The 24,595-nt window shown below is 34.6% G+C and overlaps 1 protein-coding gene and 1 pseudogene across 1 annotated transcript in view; both read right to left on the bottom strand.

Annotated features, from left to right (window-relative positions):
* EIF3H (eukaryotic translation initiation factor 3 subunit H) overlaps positions 1–24,595 on the bottom strand; it is an 86,917-nt gene that overhangs the window by 43,840 nt on the left and 18,482 nt on the right. The window contains exon 2 of the mRNA XM_006916601.3: positions 22,491–22,647. Coding sequence (XP_006916663.1) covers positions 22,491–22,647 — 157 coding nt within the window. The remainder of the gene's footprint in view (positions 1–22,490; positions 22,648–24,595) is intronic.
* LOC112483662 lies at positions 19,672–19,788 on the bottom strand (annotated as a pseudogene).

Below are 24,595 nucleotides of genomic sequence, written 5' to 3'. Positions count from 1 at the left end.
AATGTAAAATTATTTGCCCACATATATTAATTTTATAACTTTTTTCCTAATACATACCTATGTTTCAAAATTAAGTAAACATAGTGAATAGTAGGTCTCCCTCTCTCCTATATTCCTCATACAGATGTCACCACTCTTTCTAGTTTATGTGCCCGTAAAGAGGTGGTCTGTGCCTATAGAAGCCTATTACACATAAAGATACACAAATTCACATATTCGCAATACAAACAGTAGCCTGCTCAAAAACAAAACAAAACAAAACAAAAAACCTATTTCCTTGAAAACATGTCTAGTAGACTTTCCGCACATGTACATACAGTTTTTCATATTTCTATACGATGTGTGACATTCTACTGAATGAACGTATAATTTTTTAATCATTCTCCTACTGGTAGGCATTAAGTTTTCTCAATCTTTTGGTAGAACACATTCCTGCAATAAACACTCTTGTATGTACATTCACATATGTGTAGGTAAATGTGTAAATCAAATTCCACTAAGTGAAATTTCAAGGTAAAGAATTATGAGCAAACAGTTTCACTGCCGATGCTACCAAATTCCTCTTCACATAGTTTGTACCAATTTAAACTTCTATCAGCTATTTCTCTACATAGTGTCTGTCAAATTCAGTGTGTTATATAACTTTTTAATCTTTGCAAATCTAAAGGGTGAAAATTGGTATTTCTGTTATGATTTTAAAGTATATTTCTTTTGTTACAATTTTAAAGTATACAGTAACAAGAAATGAGAAAAAGTTTCTCTCCATATTTACTCTACTTATTCCATGATCATGCCTACACTGCCTTTAAACAGCAATAAGAAAATCCCTTCTAATGCAAAGGTCTTAAAAACTAGGGTCACCTCCTAAATGCTTGTGCCTAACTATGCACAGGTGAATTTTTTCTGAAGAAAAGATCCACATCTTCGGGGAAGAGGGGTGTGCAATGGCCCAGAGCAGAGTATCAGAGCTCAAGTGGGTGTCTGAGCCCAAACAGGATAAGAAAGGCAGCCTCACAAGAGGGTGGCTGGCACACGGAGTCAGAGACTCAGTGAAGTGAAGAAGCTGGGGAACCAGCATCTGAGCAGGGTGAGGAAGGCAGCATGGGGAACCAGCCTCTGAGCAGGGTGAGGAAGGCAGGGCAACCCATGGATGAGTGGCCTGGCACGAGGTATCAGAGCTCAGCTGCGGTGAGGAAGGAGTCACGGGCATCAATGAGGATGGCATATGGAGTCAGAGCCTGGGCACCATGAGGAAGGCATCAGTACAGGAAAAAGTGACAAGACTCAGACAGTTTAGTTACATAAAGGAGAAATTAACCAAGTAAATAAGTAAATGTATCAATAACGTGGGCCAGTATTTTTACACTCAGAGAATGGAGTTAAAATATGGAAAGGGAGAAAACTAGAATCAACTCTGTTGCAGTGCACTGGCGTTGGACATTTCAGTGTGAACTTACGGTTTTCACTGTAGCTAACACAGAGGTACAGACGTAAGAGTGTTTATCTGAGTGTTATCAATGTGCTTAAATACATACATTCTGTAGTTCTGTCAGAATAAAGGATCTAGAAGTTGTGATACTCCAATAGCAATGAGCACTCCCAGTGCCCGGTTCTTGTCTTTTAAATACCTTTCGTCTCTAGAAGGATGTAGGGCTCCTTTGAGAAATAACGGATTCCAGAACTGTGACAGGGAAAGTATAAAACGAGCCTGGAACATCATGTCATGCCACAGAGGAAGGAAATACTCGAAATATTAATGAGGACATTGCCAAAGGACACAGCTACCCTGGATGGACTCCTACTTATCAAACTGGAGATAAAATAAACATCAAAATAAATAATGGTGATAACATAAAATGACCCACTGAATAAAAGAGAAAACCATGAGTATATATAGATGTAAATAGATATATGATTAAACTAGTAAATTTTTAAATGAGATGCTTCTAAAGTTTCAAAATATACCCCCAAATACTTAGAAATGGTTCTTGCCTGACACTATTCAAAGTTTTCTAGCTCTAATATAATTAATAATTATGAATAATGATTAAGACTTGATAGAAGATAAACATTTCATGACTACATAAAGGATTAGATACCATAGCACTATACAAATTGTTTCTGAAATGTGTTATTTCTGCCTAAAATACAGAGTTCCATGACTAGGGTTTCAAAATACTTACAAAAAAGGTAAATTTCTATTATGTACTCACACAGTTCATCCTTGTATCGTGCTCAGTCTTCTTAAAAAAAAAAAAAATCAAAATAATCTGAGGTAAAATTGATGAGGTATAAATATGACTACAAAATATAGGAGGTAGAACAGCCTTGCTCCAAAGATAGAATGAAAAGCACAGAAACCAAAAAAAAAAAGTCTTTAAAGAAACAAAATGAAACAAAAACAGTATATGCAGACAAACACGAAAGACCAGCTCACCAAGCTTCCCCCTAATACAACATACTGCTACAATCAGAGCACAGCAGTAGCAAGCTCACTGTGGCTTTTCTAAGGGGTTGCAAATCACCCCAAAGGAAATACTGGGCCTGGATTAAAATTTTTTTAAAAAAGAAAGAAATTTTTAGGTTTTTAGAAAAGTATTTTTTTAAATGCATGCCTATTTGCATACGTAAGAGATACTGAAGACCAGCTGTTGGCCTTCACAGACCCAAACACTGGCAGCGTTGCTGGCTTTCCACCTCTGTTCTACTGCACCAATGATACCTTCCTACAGACTGAGAACGAAGTGGAGTGAACTCCACCAGCAAGCTTGTGAATTAAATTGGAATCCTAAGGATAGCCACAACCTCTGTCTGTGCTCAAACCACTATCCCTGTTCCTTAAAGCCACAACACTGAGGTGAGACTGCCACTGCACTATGTTACAAACTTATTTTTTTACCTCCTTTACCAGAAACCCTTCACAGAGCCTGTTGTCCTCCTCACACTGAATTAGTAATGGTTTATGTTTCTTCCCTCAGGGCCTGAACTTTATTTGTTCCTATTAAATATCGCAGTTTTAAAATCTTCTAAATTTCAACTTGCTCTGATTACTTTGAATTATACGATGCAAATCAGTCTACTCAATAAGACTCGATCTTGAAGTCTGATAAGCGTAATCTCAATTGATTAAGTGAAATTATGCTGCAGGAAAAGATAGACCCTACGTATTTCATATGCCTCTAGGCACATAATGAACCCAAAATTGTACTCAAAATATACCCCAAATCATGCTTCTGTGAAAATTAACAATATCTACCACTCATTAAGTGTTTATTATGAGTCAGGCACTGCCTTTATGTTTTACGTGCTAAAATGATTTTCACTTAATCATCAGACAACCAACCTAAAGGGTAAATAAACAGTATTAGTATTATCACAGTCAATATCAGATCAGATTCAAATACAGCAAGAATGTAACTCCAGAGCCTATACCTCTTTGGCCACCAAACCTGAGGGCCACTGTCACGGCTAATAGGTAGCTATTATTTCATAAACAAATAATTACAATAGTAGTTATTTTTACTCCAGCTTTAACCAGTTGATCTGATATAAATTAAATTTGACATGGCTGATTATTCAAAGAAGTAAGCCATATATAGTTCATTAAAAATGAGTTTAAGCCAAAATTTTCTAGATCATGAAAAGCCTAGCCTACAAGTCAAGTTAGCCATCACTCACTCACTAATGCGAGTTTCCGCTTTACTCAGAAGATACGAAATTTCTCACATCTACTCCTTCTTTTCATTCCCATCATTACCAATGCTCTCACTGATCTTCCTGCAGTCTAACATATTTTCTTAAAACAGATTTGAGCATTGTCATAATACAAAAAGCCTTCATAGTTGCCTACTGTCAATGGTTTAAAGGCCAAACCCTTGAACGAAATGGTCACAACCAACATAGATTAAGTTGTAGGTATCGACTGTCTCCATTTTACAAATGAAGAAGCTGAAGCTAAAACACTAACTTTTAACATATTCTGCATCCCTCAGCACCTTTGGTCATGCAATAGCCTCCATTTCAAATCTTCTCCCTACCACCAACCTTATTCCTCATTTTAAGAAATCTTAGTCTCTCATGTCAACCCCTACTTCTTTAATGCTGCCAACCCCTAAGTATCAGTGTTCTTAAGATTTTTCACTACTGAGATAAGACACTGTTAAAAGCAGTACTCACCAAGGGACAGAAGTGGGGCTAATAAGAATTTATATATGTAAATGGTACAGACAAACACACACACATACACAGACTTTGGTGTATATGCCTACACCCACTGAGTGCTAGGTCCACCTTCTTAAGTTACCTAACTATGTTGTTTTATGAATTACAAAAAAATTGTGGTTTAATGACATTCACATTTACATTTCCATCTATTTCATAGTTCAATTTCCCAACAATTGTTGTCATCAGAAAAACAGTCAACATTTGACTCCTTTAAGCTCAAAATTTCACCTTAATTTCACCAAAATAGTTTATTTAAATGAACATACAGATACTCTTGATTATTCTCTTCTAAGAGCAAAGGCCCTTAAGATCAATGGCAAATGACAATATAAATTTTTAAAAATGGAAATAATGTAATAGAAAAAGGCAGAGTATTATAAGTCTTAAGAACTGCTTAACTGCCTAAAAAAGCGGTGAGAAAATTCATCCTTATTGGGCTGGTGGCAATGGTAACTGAAACAAAAGATTAAAATCCAGTTATCAATCTTCTAAAATCTTCAAGTTCTTCTTACAGAAAAATCCTCTTTACTTTTTAGCTACTATTTACCAAAAAAAGCCAATGGTCAAATGCAAACATGGTTTATTGTTCTTGTTTCTAGTGGATCAACTAACATTCTTTTAAAAAAAGAAAAAAAGATTTATACAATTTGAAGAGAAGCCAGAAGGCATCCAAGTAAAATGGGCATCTAACATGGACTTTAAATTTAGCATGCTTAGAGTTCAAGGGGTCCATTTTCAATGCAATAGCTAGGTTAAACATAACACTGGCACTTTTAAACACCTTTTTTGAGAAAAGGAAAGGGATTTTTCTATCACTGCTAATTTACTTAGAAATTATATGCTTTTCCAAGTTAAGTCCACCCTTCTAAATATAGAATATGCTCAAAACATTTAACCAGCTATCTTTAATCATATAATAAGACCTCTGGTCTAAATTTATCTTGTCACATTGCTTTACTCTAATCAGTTCCCTTCAAAGCTAAGAAGAAAAAATACTTTTTCTAAATATCATGTTAAAATTAGGGAAAAATATATTCCCTAATCACAAACAAAATTAAAACAAAGGAAACTACAAAGTAAAAAATTTTGTCACATCATTCAAATGCTATTAATAGTGTTTCACTACCTATAGATCAAATTTAACTACTTTAACTTTGTATGCAACTCACAAACTCTCTTGTTCAATTCTAGTCATTCAATATTTTATCAAGCTTTTGCCATATATCACGTTTTACATAAAAGGGAAACAATAAATCAGTCTTAACCCGAGCTCAATGAGCATACAGACTAGTAAAAATGAATAATAACTGAAAAGATAATTAAGATATAGTCTGATGGTCTTCATAATATTTATTAATTACTGGGGTATTTTCACATATCTCCAGAAATTCTTTGATATTCTTCTCACCTAAAGGTGGAACCTAGCTCCCCTCCTCCTAAGTATGGGTTGGACTTAGTGACTCACTTCTAGGGAAAAATAGTAACTATTTAGTGGAAAAACCTGGAAGTTACCAATTAAACCAGTGGCCAAGGTTAATATCAACAGTACTAAGATTTGTTGAGATGATGCACCCCCTGATTAAGAGGTGATGAGAAGGGCGTTTTACTTATATTTTTCCCGGAAATTCATGATCTCAAACTAATCATAAGAAAACATCAAACAAGTCCAAATTCACAATGGACAAAATAGCTAAGAGTACTCTTCAAAAGTGTCAAAGTCAGTAAAAACAAGGAAAAAAAACACAGATTGGAGGAGACTAAGGAGACATGACAACTTTAAATGCAACATGGTACCCTGGGCTAAACTCTGGAACAGAAAAAGAACATGACTGGGAAAACTGGAAATCTAAATAAAATAAAATCTAAATAAAATCTGTAGTTTAGTTAACGGTATCTAAATAAAATAAAATCTAAACAAAATCTGTAGTTTAGTTAACGGTATTGTACCAATTCTGAGTTTTGACAAATGCGCCATGGTCATATAAGATGTCAACATTTAGGGAGGCTAGGTGAAGGTAATATAAGAATTCTTTGCAACTTCTGTAAATCTAAAATTATTTCAAATTATGAGATTTAAACATATATAGTCTGATAAATACCATCAAAGAAAAAGCATATGACCTCTGAGAGCATGCAGCCAGGGCCGGTCTCAGGGGTATATATGAATGTGGGGTCTAGGGACAACTCTAAACCAAGTCTTGATATACAAAGAGTTAACCAGCAGGGGTGAAGAAGACAGAACAGAATAATCCACTATCCAGGAACAAGAGAGATTTTGGTTTGCGTGGGAAACATGTGGTTTAGTACAGCTGACACTACTCTTAACAGTATCAAGAAATAAGCTCAGAGAGAAAAGCAGGAACTACCTATCTTCAAGATGCAGCTCAAATCCCATTAGTCCAACCTTGTGCTGAAATGACTTCCTCCTCTGAAATCATTTCCTATACCAGCCATTTGGCTATAACCACGTACTGCCTGGAACAGTACAGTATTTACATAAAGTCGCCACAAGGATTAAATGAATGCATGCTAAGTGCTCAGCATAATATTTCTCAGCACATGACAAGTGCTCAATAAATGTTGACAATTACAACAGTGGTTTTCACCACCAGTACAATAATAATAAGGATAATAATAATGATGATGATGATAACATTCAAAGATTATTGCCTCCCCACTGCTAACTTTTAAAGCTTTTATTTTTTAAGATCTTTCCTAGTTAAAAAGATAGAGAAAAAAAGTTTGTTACTGCTATGCTCTTACAAATAACTAGTAAAAACATATATTTCACTAATAGTAAAATCTTGATGTCCAGTTGCTGGTTTGCTCCATACACAGAAGAGTAAAGTTAGTCAACAAACATAAAGAGATCCTTGGAGTCAATAATCAAATAAAAGTGTAAGAACTGCTAACAGGGAAATCAAAGGCATGTCCCTAAAACTTCAATATAACCTTTTTTATTTTCTTAACTTTAATAACTAAAAAGCTGAAATATTCTAAACATTCAAGAGAACACAGAAGCTATTTAAGGCTATTTTAAAGCAAATTATTTCAAGCATTTTTTTCTTCAGCTCTTAAATAATTTCATAGATTGTGTGCCAATATACAGCCCTCACGCTGGTAGTATACTCTATGACAGTGGTCAAAGTTGTGTAAGTCCAAAGAGTTCCTCTGTACAAAAGGCCCTTTGCAGTGGAAACAAACTATGCCGATAACACTGCAGCATCACACCTGGGAAATGTTAACTGCTGTGTCAAATATTCCTGATACTGAAGTGCTAATATCTAATTCACCTTCTGTCAGAGAAAGATCCCGATCCACCTGTACAAATTTAGATACCCAATAGTATGTCTGAGGTGGTATATTATATAAGGAAAGCAAAATTTTTATCTGCTCTGTGTGGAAAGTTAATATTAAGGCACATAATATATAACATACTCCAAAATAAAAAATTTAATAAAAAATAAAGATTCCAGACAAACTAGTTTATGCAGGCTATCTAGTAGCCATGGATAAACTTTCTTGGAATAAACACTATCAGCAATGAATCCAATCACTAAGCTTAGTTTCCAAATGCAACACCAAGAAGAAAAGTCCTAATTAAGTCAGAGATTTATAAAAGACATAAAAGCCAGTAATTCATATATATTACTGCATATAACTTAAAACCCTTCAGTTCATTAGTTTTTTGCTGCTTTAATGAATAAAGCCCAAACTCCTAAGGGTTTTAAGGCTCTAGATCAGTGGTCCCAACCTTTTTGGCACGAGGGACTGGTGCTCCTATGAGACTCTAATGCCTGATGACCTGAGGTGGAGCTGAGGTGGTGATGCTAACGCTGGGGAGCAGCTGCAAATACGAAGGAAGCTTCATTCACTGGCTCACCTCCTGCTGTGCGGCCCAGTTCCTAACAGGCTACGGACCAATATCAGTTCAATATCAGTTCGCGGCCAGGGGGTTGGGGACCCCTGCTCTAGATAACATGGCTATGTTATTTATTTACACAAACTAGCTTTCTGAGAGCTGCTGAACAATGTCAAGCGCATTCCCATCTCAAAGGTGGCCTGCACACTTAGTTTTCCTCTACTCCCAGCTCTTCACACAGCTAGCTCTTTCTGATCCTTCACTTCAACTGAATACACTTAATCCTTCAGCTGAATACACCTCCGTACCAGGGACTCTCTGGACCTATTTAAGGTAGCGTACCACCCATTAAAGCATCTGTTTATTTCTTCCACAGTACTTAGCATAAGTTGTAAATATTTTATTTGTTTAACTATCTATTATCTCTTTCCTCCACTTGGTCATCATGTTATCCCTCAATATCTGGCAAATTCCTAAGATAGCTGGCAAATATCTGTTAAACGAATGAGTTAATCCAACAAGCTGCAAAAAATATCCTTAAGACAGGACACAACAGTCTAAGGAATCCCATCCCATGAATGGACTATTCTGCTGGAAGAGTGGAGTAGACTGACATCAGTCATTTTATTTTTTAGTAGATCTTAGGTCTGTCCTTCGGAGCTTTGCAATATAGATTAATCCTCTCACTTAAGACAGCCCTAAAAATATCCGTTCACGTCTATATCACACTGACTATTCCAAATAATGTATGTACTTTCAAAATGGCCCAAGCAGCTCCCTGAATTGAAAAATCTTAAATATTTAATATTTTAGTAAAGGTAGTATTGTTTTAAGGGCAAGAATGCCCCTGGTGGTTATCAACAGCTTACATTTTCTGTACCCATCTGCTCTGCCATACAAACCATTATTACCAAACAGGTGCTTTTTACAAACAATTCAAGAGGAAGAGCAATGACAAACGGGAATTTAATTCTTCTAGAATATCAAAGTTATTTGATACATGAAGCAAACTCTCAAAATGTATGTATACCATTGAACTTAATCTTGTGCCATTCTTCCATCTCTCCAGCATTCACCTTTTCATTCTTATTGCTACTGCCCATATTTCATTCAAAGCCTCATTATCCATCTGTTTTTCCTGCCTCTAGCTAGAGTATTGATTTGTATACTATCATACCTCTGCTGGAGAACCTAAGATGACTCACAACTACTTCAAGTCTAAGTGTCTTTTCCAAGCGTTCAAAGTCTTCATAATCTGACCATATCTATTATTACTTCAGACCATTCCCTCAAACTAAGTTTTTGCTCTAATTGACACATCTTCTCATTTTTCTATGCTTGTACCACATGCTCGTTCCTAAACCTGTGCCTCTGCCTTTTATATGAGATTGCCTTTCCTGAATCAATGAGTTGCATATCTCTAAAATTTAAAGTACTACCCTATTTTCCAAAAAGAAGAATGTTATAAACTCTTGGTAAACAATCTTTCCAATGTTCAAATCTTTTCCTATTTTTAATATTTTTCTCCTTTGTCTTATCAGGAAAAACAAAAAGGCTGTTGTCACTTCTGTATACTCCTTTCACTGCCAAAGGCAAATCAGATATATTAAAAGATCATCTTAAGTTAGACCTTAACCAGGCTTAAAAAAGTTGCACTGGGATACAGAAAACTTCAAGCCAAATTACAACCAGAGTTCTCAAAAATCAAAACAGTGAAAATCAATGAGCACATGAATAAATGAACAAAGCATTTTACAAGGAAATTTTCAAAATGGCATTTAATAATGATTATTATTACTATTATGCTAAAGACAACAATGGCTTAAATTACTAAATCTCTCGTGTCCTCCCTTTACCAGTCAAGATGAATGTTTATTTTCCCAAGCCAAAATACTTTTTAAAATACATAACAAAGATACCATTAAATATCTGTAAAAGACTATTTCTATAGTAAATAAAATTAGTGGAAAATCTGTTGATTTTGATAAGTAAAAATTTCATTCATCTATTTTAGACTAATGTTTAAAATTTCAAGTTCAAAGACAAGGCAAGACAATTTATCAAACAAATTAAATTCTGTGATTAGTATAATTCATTCATTATGAGTGAAGTAGTTAAAAATCTTCCATAAATTCTCAGATGTTCATCAAAACCACTTAATACCCAGCTGAAGGGAAACTGTTAGCAATATTACATTCTCAAAATATGAAATATATGTATTTTAAATGCACATATTTATATTAAACAATAATTAAATGAATTATACCAAACATCCTTCTAGTACTCCACTACCACCTGATAAACAAAAAAGTAATTATGATCTAAGCAAAAAACTAAAGAGAAGCACGGTCAGATGAACTTGATATTCAACTGCTGTATTTTCAAAGTTTTTAATTTTATGTTTAACAGATTTTCTCATCCAATGGCTTGCTTAGCTGTTAACCTGCCCCTCTCTAGAATTTTTGGCTTGGCCAGCCTTTCTTTTTTAAAAACCTCTTTGCAGTGAAAGAAATTATGGTCTAAATCACAAAGATGACAAGAAAACTTAGCAATTTAAATGGACAAGCCTTGAAATAATATTGTGATCAAAGTATCAAGCAGCCTAATAAAACCCAGGTGGCTCATGCTTATCATATATGGTACTCATTACCACAATTGCACTATTTAATCTACTTCCCGGTGTCAACAAAAACTTTCTGTTATTAATTCCCCCCAGTTATGGATCTGCTTAAGTTACTGAAGTTTCCTGATAAGACAACTCTTTGTCCCCCCCAAAAAAAAAAACTTTTAAAGAGAGAGTAGGTCTCATTTTAAATGTTTTAGAACTGGAGCCATAGTTGGTAAAACCACAGAAACCGCAGTGGCTTTGTATTCTTAGTCATCTATATAAGGTTATGTTAATTCCTATGGAGATACCAGATGACTCATGGTTAACACAGTTTTATAAGAGTTCAAATGTTTACCTCAAAAAGGTAACCAAATGCATACAAAAAGAACCATTTTACAAGTTATAAACCTCAGATTCGAATAAGAGATTTATCCAGTGACAAAGGTATACAGGTTAGATTCTGCCAGTCAATGCCTGTTACCCATACACGACTTCTCCATCATTCATGTGGTTCCCTGCTGGCTACAACTTGTAAGATTTCAAAGCAATTTTCCCATCTATAGGTCTTACAGATTTTTTAAAAAGTACTTATCTGTTTCTCAGAAAACTTGTTTTATAACATAATTTGTCTCCAAAAAGTTTCCATTTAGCCAAAGTAAAAATGCTAGGATTATTAAATCTACCTCAAAATTGGTGGCAAACACTGAAGCAGCAAAAAAATTATATAAAAAAAATAGAGAAAAATAAGAAAAGGGAGGCACGATCATGGTTACTGTCCCTGGATGTCCTAGTAGTTCTCGATCATAGGTATCATCACATCCAAAAAGCTGAACTGTGAGAGTTGTATGTCTTGCACACACACCTCCGGTTTACAGATGGCTAGTTATACTGATTACAAAGGAACATCACTACCTGCTCAGTGTTTCATGAGCGTTCCCCAGTGCTCCCCTAGATCCTTACAAGTAACTGATCCATTCACGTTCCATGCTCTCGTCTTGTCACCCTGGCTTGTGTGGATGGCAGTCACAGCAGATTGGAAGCACTGCACAACACACTATTTAAAGAAGGAAGTTAACATGACAGGCTTTATCAGTATTGTCTGTTCAAGTCATCTGCAAAGCAGTGGATTCTACAAAGTCTTCCTGTGTCATTGGTCAGACACTGATTTCCTTAGTCGAATTAAACCATCTATTTAAATTTTCTGCATTCAGTGGCATTTAATAAGAACATATATTTCCTCCCTGAACCTACCCAGATCAATCTATATTTTCAATTAATTTTCTCCATTCCATATATCAAAATACCAGAAGATGTGTTAACTTGAATGAATGTGTTTAAACGGGTTTAGAGTACCTGAGTTGACTACCACTAATTTTGTTGACCTGAAGACTAGAATTGCCCTTTATTTTTATTTAATACCCAGTATATATACATACAAACTTAGGAAACTTTTTGAAGTCTAGTGTTAAATTCAACAATCATTTGATTCCAGCTGTGCTGATAGTAAATGCTAACACAAAAAGTAGACTTTTAACTAAGTATGTCATGCCTACAAGTCACAACTGTAGGCACCTATATCACTCACTGATTTTGACAAAATATTGGGATTACTGACAACTCTCCTAAATTGTGGTGAATTACATATTAGATGGGCATATTGGGGTTTCTAGTTCAGGATTTGCAACTAATTTTAGACTTAGGTCTCTCAGTTTCCCATCTGCTAAAAGAATTACAAAAATTTCTATTGTGATTCACTCTATAAATGTGAAAACTTAAGCTAGAGAGACCCATGATTACATTTAGCAGTAAGACAGAACTTTACCAGAACTTTAGTCTGAATTCCCTTCCTTTTATGCCTTTCAGAAAGTTTGCAAGATCTTTGTGAAATATATGTGAGATACACACACACACACGAATGATTTTAGGATTTTCTCAAGTAAGAGCTATAACGGTATATGTGTACACACATCATTTCCATGTAAGTGGGAATGGCTAGTAGAATTTTTTATTCCTGTAGTTTGAGAAGACAATTTGGAAAGAAATACAAATCTGGACTGTGACAAAATATCAGTCTCACTGTCAGTCATGTCAAATATCCCCTAAAGACCAAGAGACTAACCCAGATAAGGCTTACATTGATCTTAATAGTTCACATTATGTCCATACCATCCCATTCTTCATTTCATCACCAGAGAAAATGGCTAACAGCCATCAAGGTGTTACATCATCATGCTTCACACAGCACTTCACTCTCTTCTAGTGCTGAATCTTTCTATTGTTTTATCTGTGTTCTCGGGGCAAAGGTGGTTGTGGGAGTGGTAGGAGAAAAAGAAAATTTTGAATTAAATAGAAATAATTCACTTTACCAAAAGAATCTTGATAACAGACTTTTAAAACTGAGTACATTTACTTACAGATTCAATTACTGACAGAAACTTTAAAGTTTTGGGAGTCACTATCAAGTGAGATCAAAAATAAAAATAAAAGATTTCTACTATGAATATGAAAACGTCAGATTTATAAATTTTAGGATCAAAACTGTTTTACAAAACAATGGAATCACTTTGAATCGCCAACTTTGAGATGTTTAGATTTGTAGACCTATTTATAAACCCGAAGTCATTATCTAGCTACACAAAAATATTTTCTAGGCACTTTTACCTCAATAGCAACATAACCTTCATTTTATACTAACAATCTGATTTCAATAACATGATGAGCTAACATATCCTCTCAGACTTCTAGTCAAATATACTTAAAACAGCTAAGTTCTTTAAATAATGAACATCTCAGAAAATAGCCTTAGTACAAATATAGGTACGCAGTGGCCAGTGGAAATGCGTGGCACATAGTTCCCACTAAAATACTGATTTGATGAATGAGTAACAAAGGAATAAAGAAAGAAAAGGAGAAGGCAAAGTGGGAGCAGCTGGACCTGGAAACTACAGTGGCTGGAGGACAACTGGGATGTGTGAGTGCGGGCTGCTGCTGCCACCACCACTGCCTGCTGTGGTTATTTTCAGCATGCCACCAGTCCAAAGAGCCCCAACGAGGACTCCGCAGCCAGACTCTTACAGCCACTGTTACTGGTTGTGGGGTTAACAGCCTGTCACCAAAAAATGTCTCTACAAGGTCAACAAAGAAAAATAAGACCACTTGAATAATTTTTGGATCCTCTCACCGACCAAGCAGGGAAGAAAGGATGTCGGTATTTTAAAGTATTTATAGGTTAAATGTCAGAGAAAACTAAGGGTGAAAGTGAGCGGGGTAGGGGTGGCGGTAGGGGGGAGATGCAGGGTTGCATCAAAAACCTATGACTTGATACTGTTACTTAAGTAAAAATAAATATTGCCTTTGTTTTCAAATATATCAGAAAGCATCTAAAATGTATTCAGTAAAAATTACTGATAAAAAGCGGCAAAAATCCTCATGATGAAAAAGAGATAAAGATATGAAAACATCATTCTGAAACTGATAATAGGTAAACCATGAAGAATAATCTCAAACATATACAAGTCTCAAGAGCTATGAAAATTTCACCTACTGAGATGAATATAAAACAAACAGAACACTTCAGTGGCATGACTAAGATATCACTCTTAACATAAAGAGCAGTTTGAAAGACAGTATTGGCATCAAAACATCAAATCTAATTATAATAAATCTATCAATCTGTAAAACTTGCACGCAAGTAATATATTTAATTGGGGCGTGAAGATAAGTAGCAGCACTTCTGAGAAAGACAGGAAGCAAGCTGGAACTGTGTTGGTTAGGACAATTTTTGGAAAGGGACCTTTGGTTACACACTGCAACTGTGGCTTTCTGACTTTTAATTAATGCCAAAACAGCTCATTTTTAACAGTTATTACCTTTAAGTTTAGTAATAAATTCAAGTATCTATATCTAACATTGTTGCTGTTCAAAGTAAGAAATTTTTATTTAATTAAAATTTAAACCACTGGGAATAGTAATTTAAGGATTACATTTTTAGACTTGGGAAATTTAGGAATTTTAAATACTATTTAAGTACTGTATTCACCTGTAATTTTCAAATCTTAAAGTATTACTTTAAGTCTGCACAAAATTTGAACAGGTTTTACTTGGCTTCTTTCCAAACCATAGCACTTACGCTTAAGGGACCGAGGGAGGGTATAGTGTAAAGCACTTTAATTTCTTTAAGCAGAAAAATCTTTTACCTTGACCGCATTTTCAGTAGTATATCCTTCTATGCACAAGAGTGTCCCAACTCAGTTAAAAGGAGAAAAAAAACACAACTAAATTTTAAAACATGAAGTAAATGTAAAATTACTTTTCAAGCTTTTAAAATGAAGCTAGACTTTGCTCCTACTCTTGTACTTAAAATCTTGAGACATCCAAACTGAAAGAACAAAAACGGCATAAAAATATTGGGGTTTATGCTTCCTATTTGGATTTTACTTCTCATATTCTAATCACCTTAGAAAACCAAAAACTAATACATAAAGGAAATTTAAGGTTTTTAAGTCAGTTTCAAATCACAAACTATAAGCTTCCTGAGCAATCAAAATAATTTAAGTAAGTAATAATCTAGAGTTCATTGCCTTGAATATTAAATGATAAATCATTAAATGTGAGTGGTTTAACATTTTCAAAATACGATCACGAATAACAACAAAGAGATCAGTACCCAGGAGGATTATATTTGAATTCAGTGTACAGATTCTCTCTACCTGCCTATACAACGTTTCTTTTAAAATGAAATATTTTATCAGGTATTTAAAATTTACTAAGTATCTTATTTAAATATTTATTAAATATTTCAAATCGAGATGAGTGTGGCATGTTTCTACACCCAAGTTTCTACAAACATGTCACTAAATTGTTATTAGGAGCCCTTTCACAGATCTAAAGAGCCTAGATCTCAAAAATAATTTCTCTTCCTGAATACAAAATCAGCAACAAAATCTGAAAAATATTGTCAAGAAACAATTATCTCCGAACAAAAAGATGACAAGTTGAATCTACATGCTTGTGATGTTTATGAAGGCCGCAAAACAGGATTAGAACAAATTCACAAGACAAAACTTCCTTAAAAATTACTTAAAATGCAACTGACAAAAATCAAACTTCACCTCCCTTGTGAAGTCATTCCCCCAAAAGAATTAGTAGCTCGTATCTGAGTGTTCTCATCATTTTTTCCCTTCCTCGCACTAGACTAATATCAACTGTTTCACAATTCTTTATTTACACACTTGTCTCTCCCACTTAAAATCTTTCAAAGCAGTAACCAAGATTTCATACCTTTGTTTCTTTTTCACTACCACTCAACGTAATTTGCTGGATAAAACCTGAAATGAATTACTGAGATTTTTTTTGAGTTATTTAAAGCATTTTAGCACACAGCCACTTAATGATTTAAGATCACAAAGTAAGCGTGCTCCTACTCTCCATAAGTTTCAAAACACACTTGAAAACTGTCCAATATATCCAATATTTCTAACAAGAAAAACTCTTTTAAAAACGTAATTAAACAGAATTTTTTTTAAAAAAATGAATCTGTTGAACAGATCACAATGATCATACAGATAGAATACAAAATAATAAGTAAACACCATGTCTTTTCTCAAAATGTCCCCATCTAAAAAAAAAGGAAAGAAAAGAAAATCTTTCTCTATCCTGACTCAACACTTCCCTTAACTCAAAAGCAATACAAAGCCGAAACAGTAAGCACTGGCTAGGTTTCAAGCAGTTTTGCCCTGGGTGCAGGCAAACAAAGGGAAAGAAGGTGAGACTTCAGGGAGCAAGTAATTAAACAGGGATTCTCTCCAACTTAATATATAGCTTACTTATGTAGAAAGTATTGCAAATATTATAACTGCACAAACCTACTCTCTCTGAATCCAGTGATACAAAAAATAACAACTATGCTGTGAAAATATAGACTAAATACATTTTAATTACATTCTTGCCAATTCATATTTTAGCCTTTGAAGGGTCTGATGAAGACTATCCGCCACTGCTTTTCTTTTGGAAATTTAACGCTAACAAAATAACTGTGTGTAACAGTCCAGTCTATATTAGTTATTTCTTGTTCTAACACCAAACTTGAGTAATAAAAAAGAAAATCATTTCAAGTACCTGAAAATGAACAAAAAAGATCAAAGCTGTGTGTGTCTATATCACTTCAATGTGTGAAATTACTTCAGTAATTATAAGTGCTGCACACATTAATACTGTCTGAGTAAGGGTGACATTTCACTCCCCTAACTGCATTTTAGTAGCACCATTCAGTCTTGATGCTTCCTCATTTTTGAAAGAAACTTATTTGAAAGCCAAGGATCATCCTTTGGACTGACTTAAAGAGAGCAAAATAAAAAATCTGTCCGCTCCAAATATGAAAATTACGGATTTGGCTCTGATGCAAAATAAAGCAAGCTTCTTATATCACCTGCAATATTAAATTGATTTAGTCTGCTGAAAAACAAGACAGTGAGTTATTGGATCTGTGTTTAATTCAGTGCACTTTATAACATATTTAAGGAATTCAGTTGCATAAAACAGTATCTGAATCTTATCAGATGAAAATATTTTTCTCTTTTAGCAAGCCTCGGGTTGCATGTCTGAGAAAACAAATTAGTCTCCAGTTTTCCTAAGCTTGATAATAGTGCCCCCTAATGGGAATTTTAATATGAGTTTTTCTACTCATTTAAAAAGAACATATATTCTACGAATAAGTTATCTCACTTTCAACTAGAGAGTAAATTCTGTAATATAAAAGTGTATCAAGATTTAAACCACTCAAAGGAGAATTATCTTATGTGCAACAAAATGCAAATTTCATGGAGAGAAACAAACAAGAAAAACTTCATGCCACAACAGTTTTCTTGGTTTTCATAATCCTATCGTAATATAATCCAGGGTAGCACTACCCAAAAAGTTCATCTCATAAGGAAATTATCATTCGACTATCTTTCTAGTACTCAGTAAGCAATTAATATACACTAAGTGAAAGATACTACGAAGTCAGAAAAAAACTGATTCAGAAGTTAAGTTATTCAGTGTCACACAGATCCTCCTAAGTACTGAGCTGGAATTCCCACCCAAGTTTTTTGGCCTCAAACCATTACCTTTCCACAATACCTGGTCACAAGTCTGCCACCATAAATTAAATGTCTTTCTTCCCTATTATCTACAGACAGGTCCCCTAATGCACAATGTAGGCGTTTTTCTTAAAGGAAAAATGCATGCATTAAAATTAAAGCAAAAACTGCCTATTCTGATACTTTCCACACCCAGCAGTGAAACAAACACCCAACAGTATCAGCATTTTCACTACAGTGCCCACAGCACATTCTGGACTCAGAGTCAATGTTAAGGGAAACATCGAGAAGAAATAAACAACAAACAAAAAGTCATCAATTAATGATGAAAAGAGAGAACCTTATTCTTTAACACTATGAGAGAAGGAAAAGAACAAGAAGAAAAATTATATATAAAAAAGGGTAGTCAAACTTTCTTAAAGGGCCAGACATTAAAAAACTCAGGCATGGTGCCCACATGGTCTCGGCCACAACTACTCAACTATACTATGTAGCAGGCATGCAGCGACAGCAGATATATAAATGAAAGAGCATGACAGTGTTCCAATAAAACTTTACATGCAAAAGCAGGTCCGCGGATGATAGTTTGACGATCCCTTTGGGCCACAGATTTAAAATCTCCACTTTACATGAGATACCAAAACAAAAACAAAAGTTAAAAAAATGGTTTTAAATTTAAAAAACCTAAGCAATTCAAAATATGTAATCACTAAAATTATAAAATATTTGGTACTTATTTTATTCCCATAAGGGGGGAAAGCAGAAGAAAAGATCCTTCCCTGAAGTCAGAGAGACCCACTGGGTCACCTGGTGTTTGCAAAGCCTTGAGGAAGTTGTCACCTCTCTGGGCCTCAGTTTCCTCACCTGTAAAATGGAGCTAGTGCCCATGCTTCCTCCACAGGAAGGTGGAAAGAATCAGTGAAAAAATAAACATCAAATGCCAGCCCGGTGCTTGCTCAACAACAAGTCTTTCCCTGAATAAATATTAGTTTTAGCAGATATAAAACAACGGAAAAACAGTAAGCAAACCAACTGGCCTTTAGCATGATTTAAAATAATCAATAGAAAAATTTAGTTATCAAAGTTTGATATAAATATAATGGTGACTACACACTAATGCCCATTCAGATAAATAAATGGATTAGGTGAGAGAACCTAAAATTCAAGACTACTACCTAAGGCAATTAAGAAATACAGAGTGTTATCTTAGATTTTTCATATGTATAAGAAAAATTGCAAATCCTACTAACGTCTAAAGATAAACCAAGAAAAAAATATTTAGTTGTTTTACCCAAAAAGCAGATTTCAGATACAGAATAATGATGCTCTACACTTAACACTAATTACTTGCTTCCACTTTACTAAGTATCTAAGTGACATCATATAGCAAGAAAATCACAGGATTTGGCACCAGGCAGTCACAACTTTCCAACCTAATTCTCTGTTAAATGATTTTGGAGGTTATTTGTCTTACTGAGAATCAGTTTCTTAACATGGAACGTGGGACTGATAAAACCTTCAACTGTGCAGAGTAACAACTATTACAGGCAATGTGCATACAGTACATAGCACACAATGTCCAGCATTTTTTTTTATTATTTAATGCTAAACTGAGGTTTTGTTTATCTCAATATTGTTAAAACATTTTTTTAAATAAGCTTCCTACAGTACCTGTTAATGAAATAGCATATTGGTCAAATATCTCAAGTCCCTAAGAGAAGTCAGCTTCCAATGATCAAGATCTAAAATTAGTAATACACTTTGCTTTATCTATCATAAATGCACAGAATATATTTCTTGCTCATATTCTATTTTTCTTTTTAAGGTGAGGCAACCCTTGGTTGACCTCACAGATTGCAAGGACCTTGTCAGCTTACAATCTCTTATTTTATTTTTTATGCCTACAGCACTGGTCTTCCTAGGAGGTCTCCCATCCAAGAACTAACCAGGCCCGACCCTGCTTAGCTTCGAGATCAGACGGGATCGGGCTTGTTCAGGGTGGCAAGGCCATAGACTTGCTCATATTCTAAATTGAGAATTTTATAAAACAAAATTAATTACCTGAGAAAATGAAGTGATAATACAAACTTCAGGAATGAATTCTACTCCCAACTGTGCCACTACGAGTAACTGAGCAAGTCACTTCAAGCAAACCTCTCAGCTTCCTCACTTGTAAACCAAAGAAACTGAGTTAACAATCCCATCTTCACCCCGTCTTCCAGCTCTAAAACAGTTATTACTAAAACAAAAGTCCGCATCTCCAGATGCGCTGGTGAACAGAAATGGAGATAGCCTAACACTGCCCGAAAGGACTGCAGAGGAGTCCCCTCCCTAATCCTGTGGTACTACAGTAAATTAGATGAGACACTACAGCAGTTTCAGACGAAACACGGAGAGCTTGGCCAGTTTAAAAAAAAAAAAAAAATCCACACTATACAAAAGCTTTTAAAAATGCAAATACTGAAGTGCCTTTGTTGATTTCTTGAGGTATCACTTTAATGAAAAAAAGAAAATGATTTTTGTAGACCAAATTGCAATATCAAGGTACTAGCAAGAATATACTTTGTGTCCATTACTTGTTCAGGTATTATGAAGACACAAAGTCAAATGATTTAAAAAACATTTTATCCAAGTTAAAAGTTGTCAGTTAAAAGTTATATAAAAATGAATGGCTAAACGGAATCGTCTTTTTAATTTCATTTACGATAGTATCAAAACAAATAAAATATTTAAGAATTTAACCAAGGACGCAAAATACTTGTACACTAACGACTAAAATACACCGTTAAAAAAAAAGCAGAGATGACACAAATGAATGGAAAGATATCCTGTGTCCATGGACTGGAAGATTTAATATTGTTAAAATGTCCATATTACCCAAAGTGATCTACAGATTCAATGCAATCCTTATCAAAATACCAGTAACATTTTTTGTGGACATAGAAAAAAAAAAACTATCCTAAAATTCAAATGGAATCTCAATGACCCTGAATAGCCAAAATAAAAATGAGAAAGAAAAACTAAGCTGGAAGCCTCACACTTCTTTATTTCAAAACATGTTACAAAGTAACAGTAATCAAAACGGTATGGTACTGGCATAAAATTGCTAGAAGAAAATATACAGAAGAAGCTTCATATCACTGGCCTTGACAATGATTTCTAGGATATTATACCACAAGCAAAAACAGACAAGTTGGATTACATCAAACTAAGAAGCGTCTGTACAGCAAAGGAAACAACAGAGTAAAAAAGCAACCTATGAAATAAAAAATATATCTATAATAAGGAGTTAATATATAAAGAACTCATTCAACTCAACAACAAAAATCCTAAAAAATGAGCAAAGGACTTGAATAGGCATTTCTCTAAAGAAGTCATACAAACAGCCAAAAAGCATATGAAAAGATGTTCAATGTCACTATCAGGGAAATGCAAATGAAAACCACAATGAGATACCACTTCACACCTGTGATAAGGGCCACTATCAAAAACCATAAAATAACAAGTGTCGGTGAAGATGTGGAAAAAGTGGAACCCTTGTGCACTGTTTGTGGGGATCAGCCACTACAGAAAAACAATATGGAAGTTCTTCAAAGAATTAAATACAGAATTACCATGTGATCCAGCAAATCCCACTTCTGGGTATACATTCGAGAGAACTGAAAATAGGTTCTTAAAGAGACATCTACATCATTATTCACCATAGCCAAGAGGTAGAAACAATGTAAATAGCCATCAATGGATAAATAGATAAAGAAAATGTGGCATATATAGACAACAAACATTATCCAGCCTTTAGAAAGAAGGAAGTCCTGTCATACACTACAACAAGGATGAACCTTGAGGACAACTAAGCTAACTGAAATAAGCCAATCTCAAAAAGACAAATACTGCATGATTCCACACCTATGAAGTATTTATAGCAGTCAAACTTTTAGAAACTAAAAAGAGAACGGTGGATGCCAGGGTCTGGGGCAGAAGGAGGAGGGGAAGAGCTGGTCAACAGATATAGTTTCAGTATTTTTAAGATGAAAATTCTAGAGATCTGTTGCATAAAAACTTCAATACAGTTAAGACTACTTAAAAATGGTTAAGACAGTAAATTTTGTCATCTGTTTTTACTACAATAAAAGTTATATAGAAAATAAGCCCTGAGACTTCAGACAAGTGAGAAATTATTTTCAAGTAGTTTTTTTTTTTTTTTTCAATCTTTTAGGATACAGACCTTGGCCTTTGGTGAGCTTTTATTGGCCTTTGCTAACAAAGCAATTACACCTATAGCACAAAAATAAAATGTTTCTGAAATGCTTAAAGAATCTTCTTTCTAAACTAGATAGCTCAATCCATCATTTCGTAACCATTAAGTAGAAAACCATAGAAGGAAATGGATGCTGGGCACATAATGATGATCCTAGTCCTTCACAACTTAAGTTATCTGGCAAGCTGATTTCATATGGAAAAGTTAACATCAGTACAGCTCCTATCCAAATCACTGGAACCAGAATTACGAATTCTGAATAAGTCGAAACTAATGAAGTTGTCACTATAAATCCTGATTTCACAGAATGTGTATAATTTTTTCAAGAAACACAGAAATCAAGTCAACTAGGCTAGCCTGATAGATTCTTGGTAACACGTAATCGAATGTTATAGTGATAACTGTACTAACAGGCATTTGTGTGCAGTGCAAAGACACATTTGAGGAGAGTGCCCTTACCTTCGTCAAAGTCGGCATCGTCCTCTGTGTGCTGCGGGAAAGGAAAGCAGTTGGTGATTTCAAGCCGATCTTCTACAACCAGGCCCAAAAGTACTCCTTGAACCACCTCAGTTCCTTGTCCTTCTTCTTGATAATGTTTGATTATCTTTAATACCACCTAAAAGAAAATAACAGAAGCAAGCTTAAATACCATTCTTATAGTTTACATTTCCTTTATTTCAATGAAAACATAAACTGTACTAATGGATTTTTGCAAGACCATAAAATTATATAATAGAACTAAGTGCATTTCTTACAAATAATTTCCTTTACCCTTACACAAATAATAAAGCTCACACAGTCTAAATGTACATCTGAAACTCCTGGAGTTTGAAGACATGTCAAAAACGTGCACATACAACACTCGAGACTTTCAGGTAAGGCTCCCCAAAGGTCTGGCATCCAAGGTTCTTTCGGTCAAACAATGTCACCTCAACCTGAGGTTATTAGAGGCAGAGATCCTGTTAACCTTTGTCACAGGAAGATAATTTCCTGACACAGACGACGGAACCATCAAGACACAGAAATAAAGACCTCAGTTATCTGAATGTGTGAAAGCAGAACTATTCCCCTGCCAAGTTCTCAACATCTCAAGACGGTTCCTGAACACAGTGCCTCATCAGTCAGAGGAGGCAGCATGGGGAGCATGTAGCCAAGAAAGATCTACTTGGTAACAGAGAACACAAAGAGAACCAAGCCTCCAGCACTACCTAATTTTCCTCAGCCAGAAGGAAACACCGAATAACTTCTAATGGAATAAACAACTCTTCTATCACTCTCTCCTTTAATATTCCCATAAAGATAAAGACACTACGTTGTTGAACAATTAATTTAAAAGTTCACAGTAACAATAATTATTAATAATTCCTACAACGTGAGGCTGTTAACATAAAGTGCTTTGAATAGTGCTTGGCACATAATTTATTAATAGTAGTAGTAGTAGTAATTAGTATAAGCTCATGGCTTGAAGACTAAAGGGCAACACAGTTTAAAATATAATGAAAAGTTCTCAGAGGGCAAACTAAGTCTAACAAGAGAAGATAAATAGTATTTTACTGATTATTATTTCATTTTAAACAAATACATTATTGATAAAAATTCATCGATAGCCAGTTAATAACAGGTTACACTGCCCAACACGTTATTGAACATGACATGCCAAGCAACAGTCTTATTATTTTACATACATATTCAATCATATAATTCTCACAATTATTTTAGAAGAAAGGCATTACTATACTCATTTTACAAATAAAAAAACTGAAGCTAAGAGAAATTAAGTAAATGGCTAAGGGTCACACATATGGTAAGCGGTAGAGCCAATATTTAAATCAAGCTAAACTCCAAAGCTCATATGTATACTTTAGCTTTAATAACAAGATGATTTTCATGTTGGTAACTCAATAATTAAAACAATGGGTTAATAAAAGATGTGAAGACTTAGTGATGAATAGACCCAAAAAGATTTTACACCAATAAGATCCAGCCCTCCTAAAGACAGAAGCAGTTAGCACGAGAAAGAGCTTCATGCAGAACACCAGCTAATAAGACTGACAGACTTTTAGTGCTGTGAAATGAAGAAAATGCACAAAACTTACACACTGTTGAATCGAAGACCTCTCCATTTCCTGAAGGGTATAAAATGGGCTTTAACAGTCACACGAGAATATGTATGAGTTCCAGCTTCAGCGGTTACTAGCAGTGACCTTGGAAAAGTCACTTGTTATTCCTAAGTCTTAGATTTCTAATTTGCAAAATGGAGCTGTTTCATAACATTAACACTATTAAAAATGAAATAATGTATAGTAAATATTTTACACAGTGTCTGCCACATAATACTCAACAAATCATCAATATTATTTTGTCAATAAAAAGAAAGCAGAACTATTTAACTCCTATGCAACTTACCTCTCTGCCAAGAACAATTATTTTCACACATAAATAAAAGAAACATGAATAAGAAGGAATAAATAAACTAATAAAGAATTATTACAAACCCATCTACGAACGTGTCTAGGTTGCTAAGGTCCCTGAAGATTTAACCCTATTAATGAAATCACTGAACC

This window comes from Pteropus alecto, unplaced genomic scaffold, assembly GCF_000325575.1.
Source record: "Pteropus alecto unplaced genomic scaffold, ASM32557v1 scaffold164, whole genome shotgun sequence".
NCBI lineage: Eukaryota > Metazoa > Chordata > Mammalia > Chiroptera > Pteropodidae > Pteropus > Pteropus alecto.
This window is presented reverse-complemented; position numbering and strand designations above follow the sequence as displayed.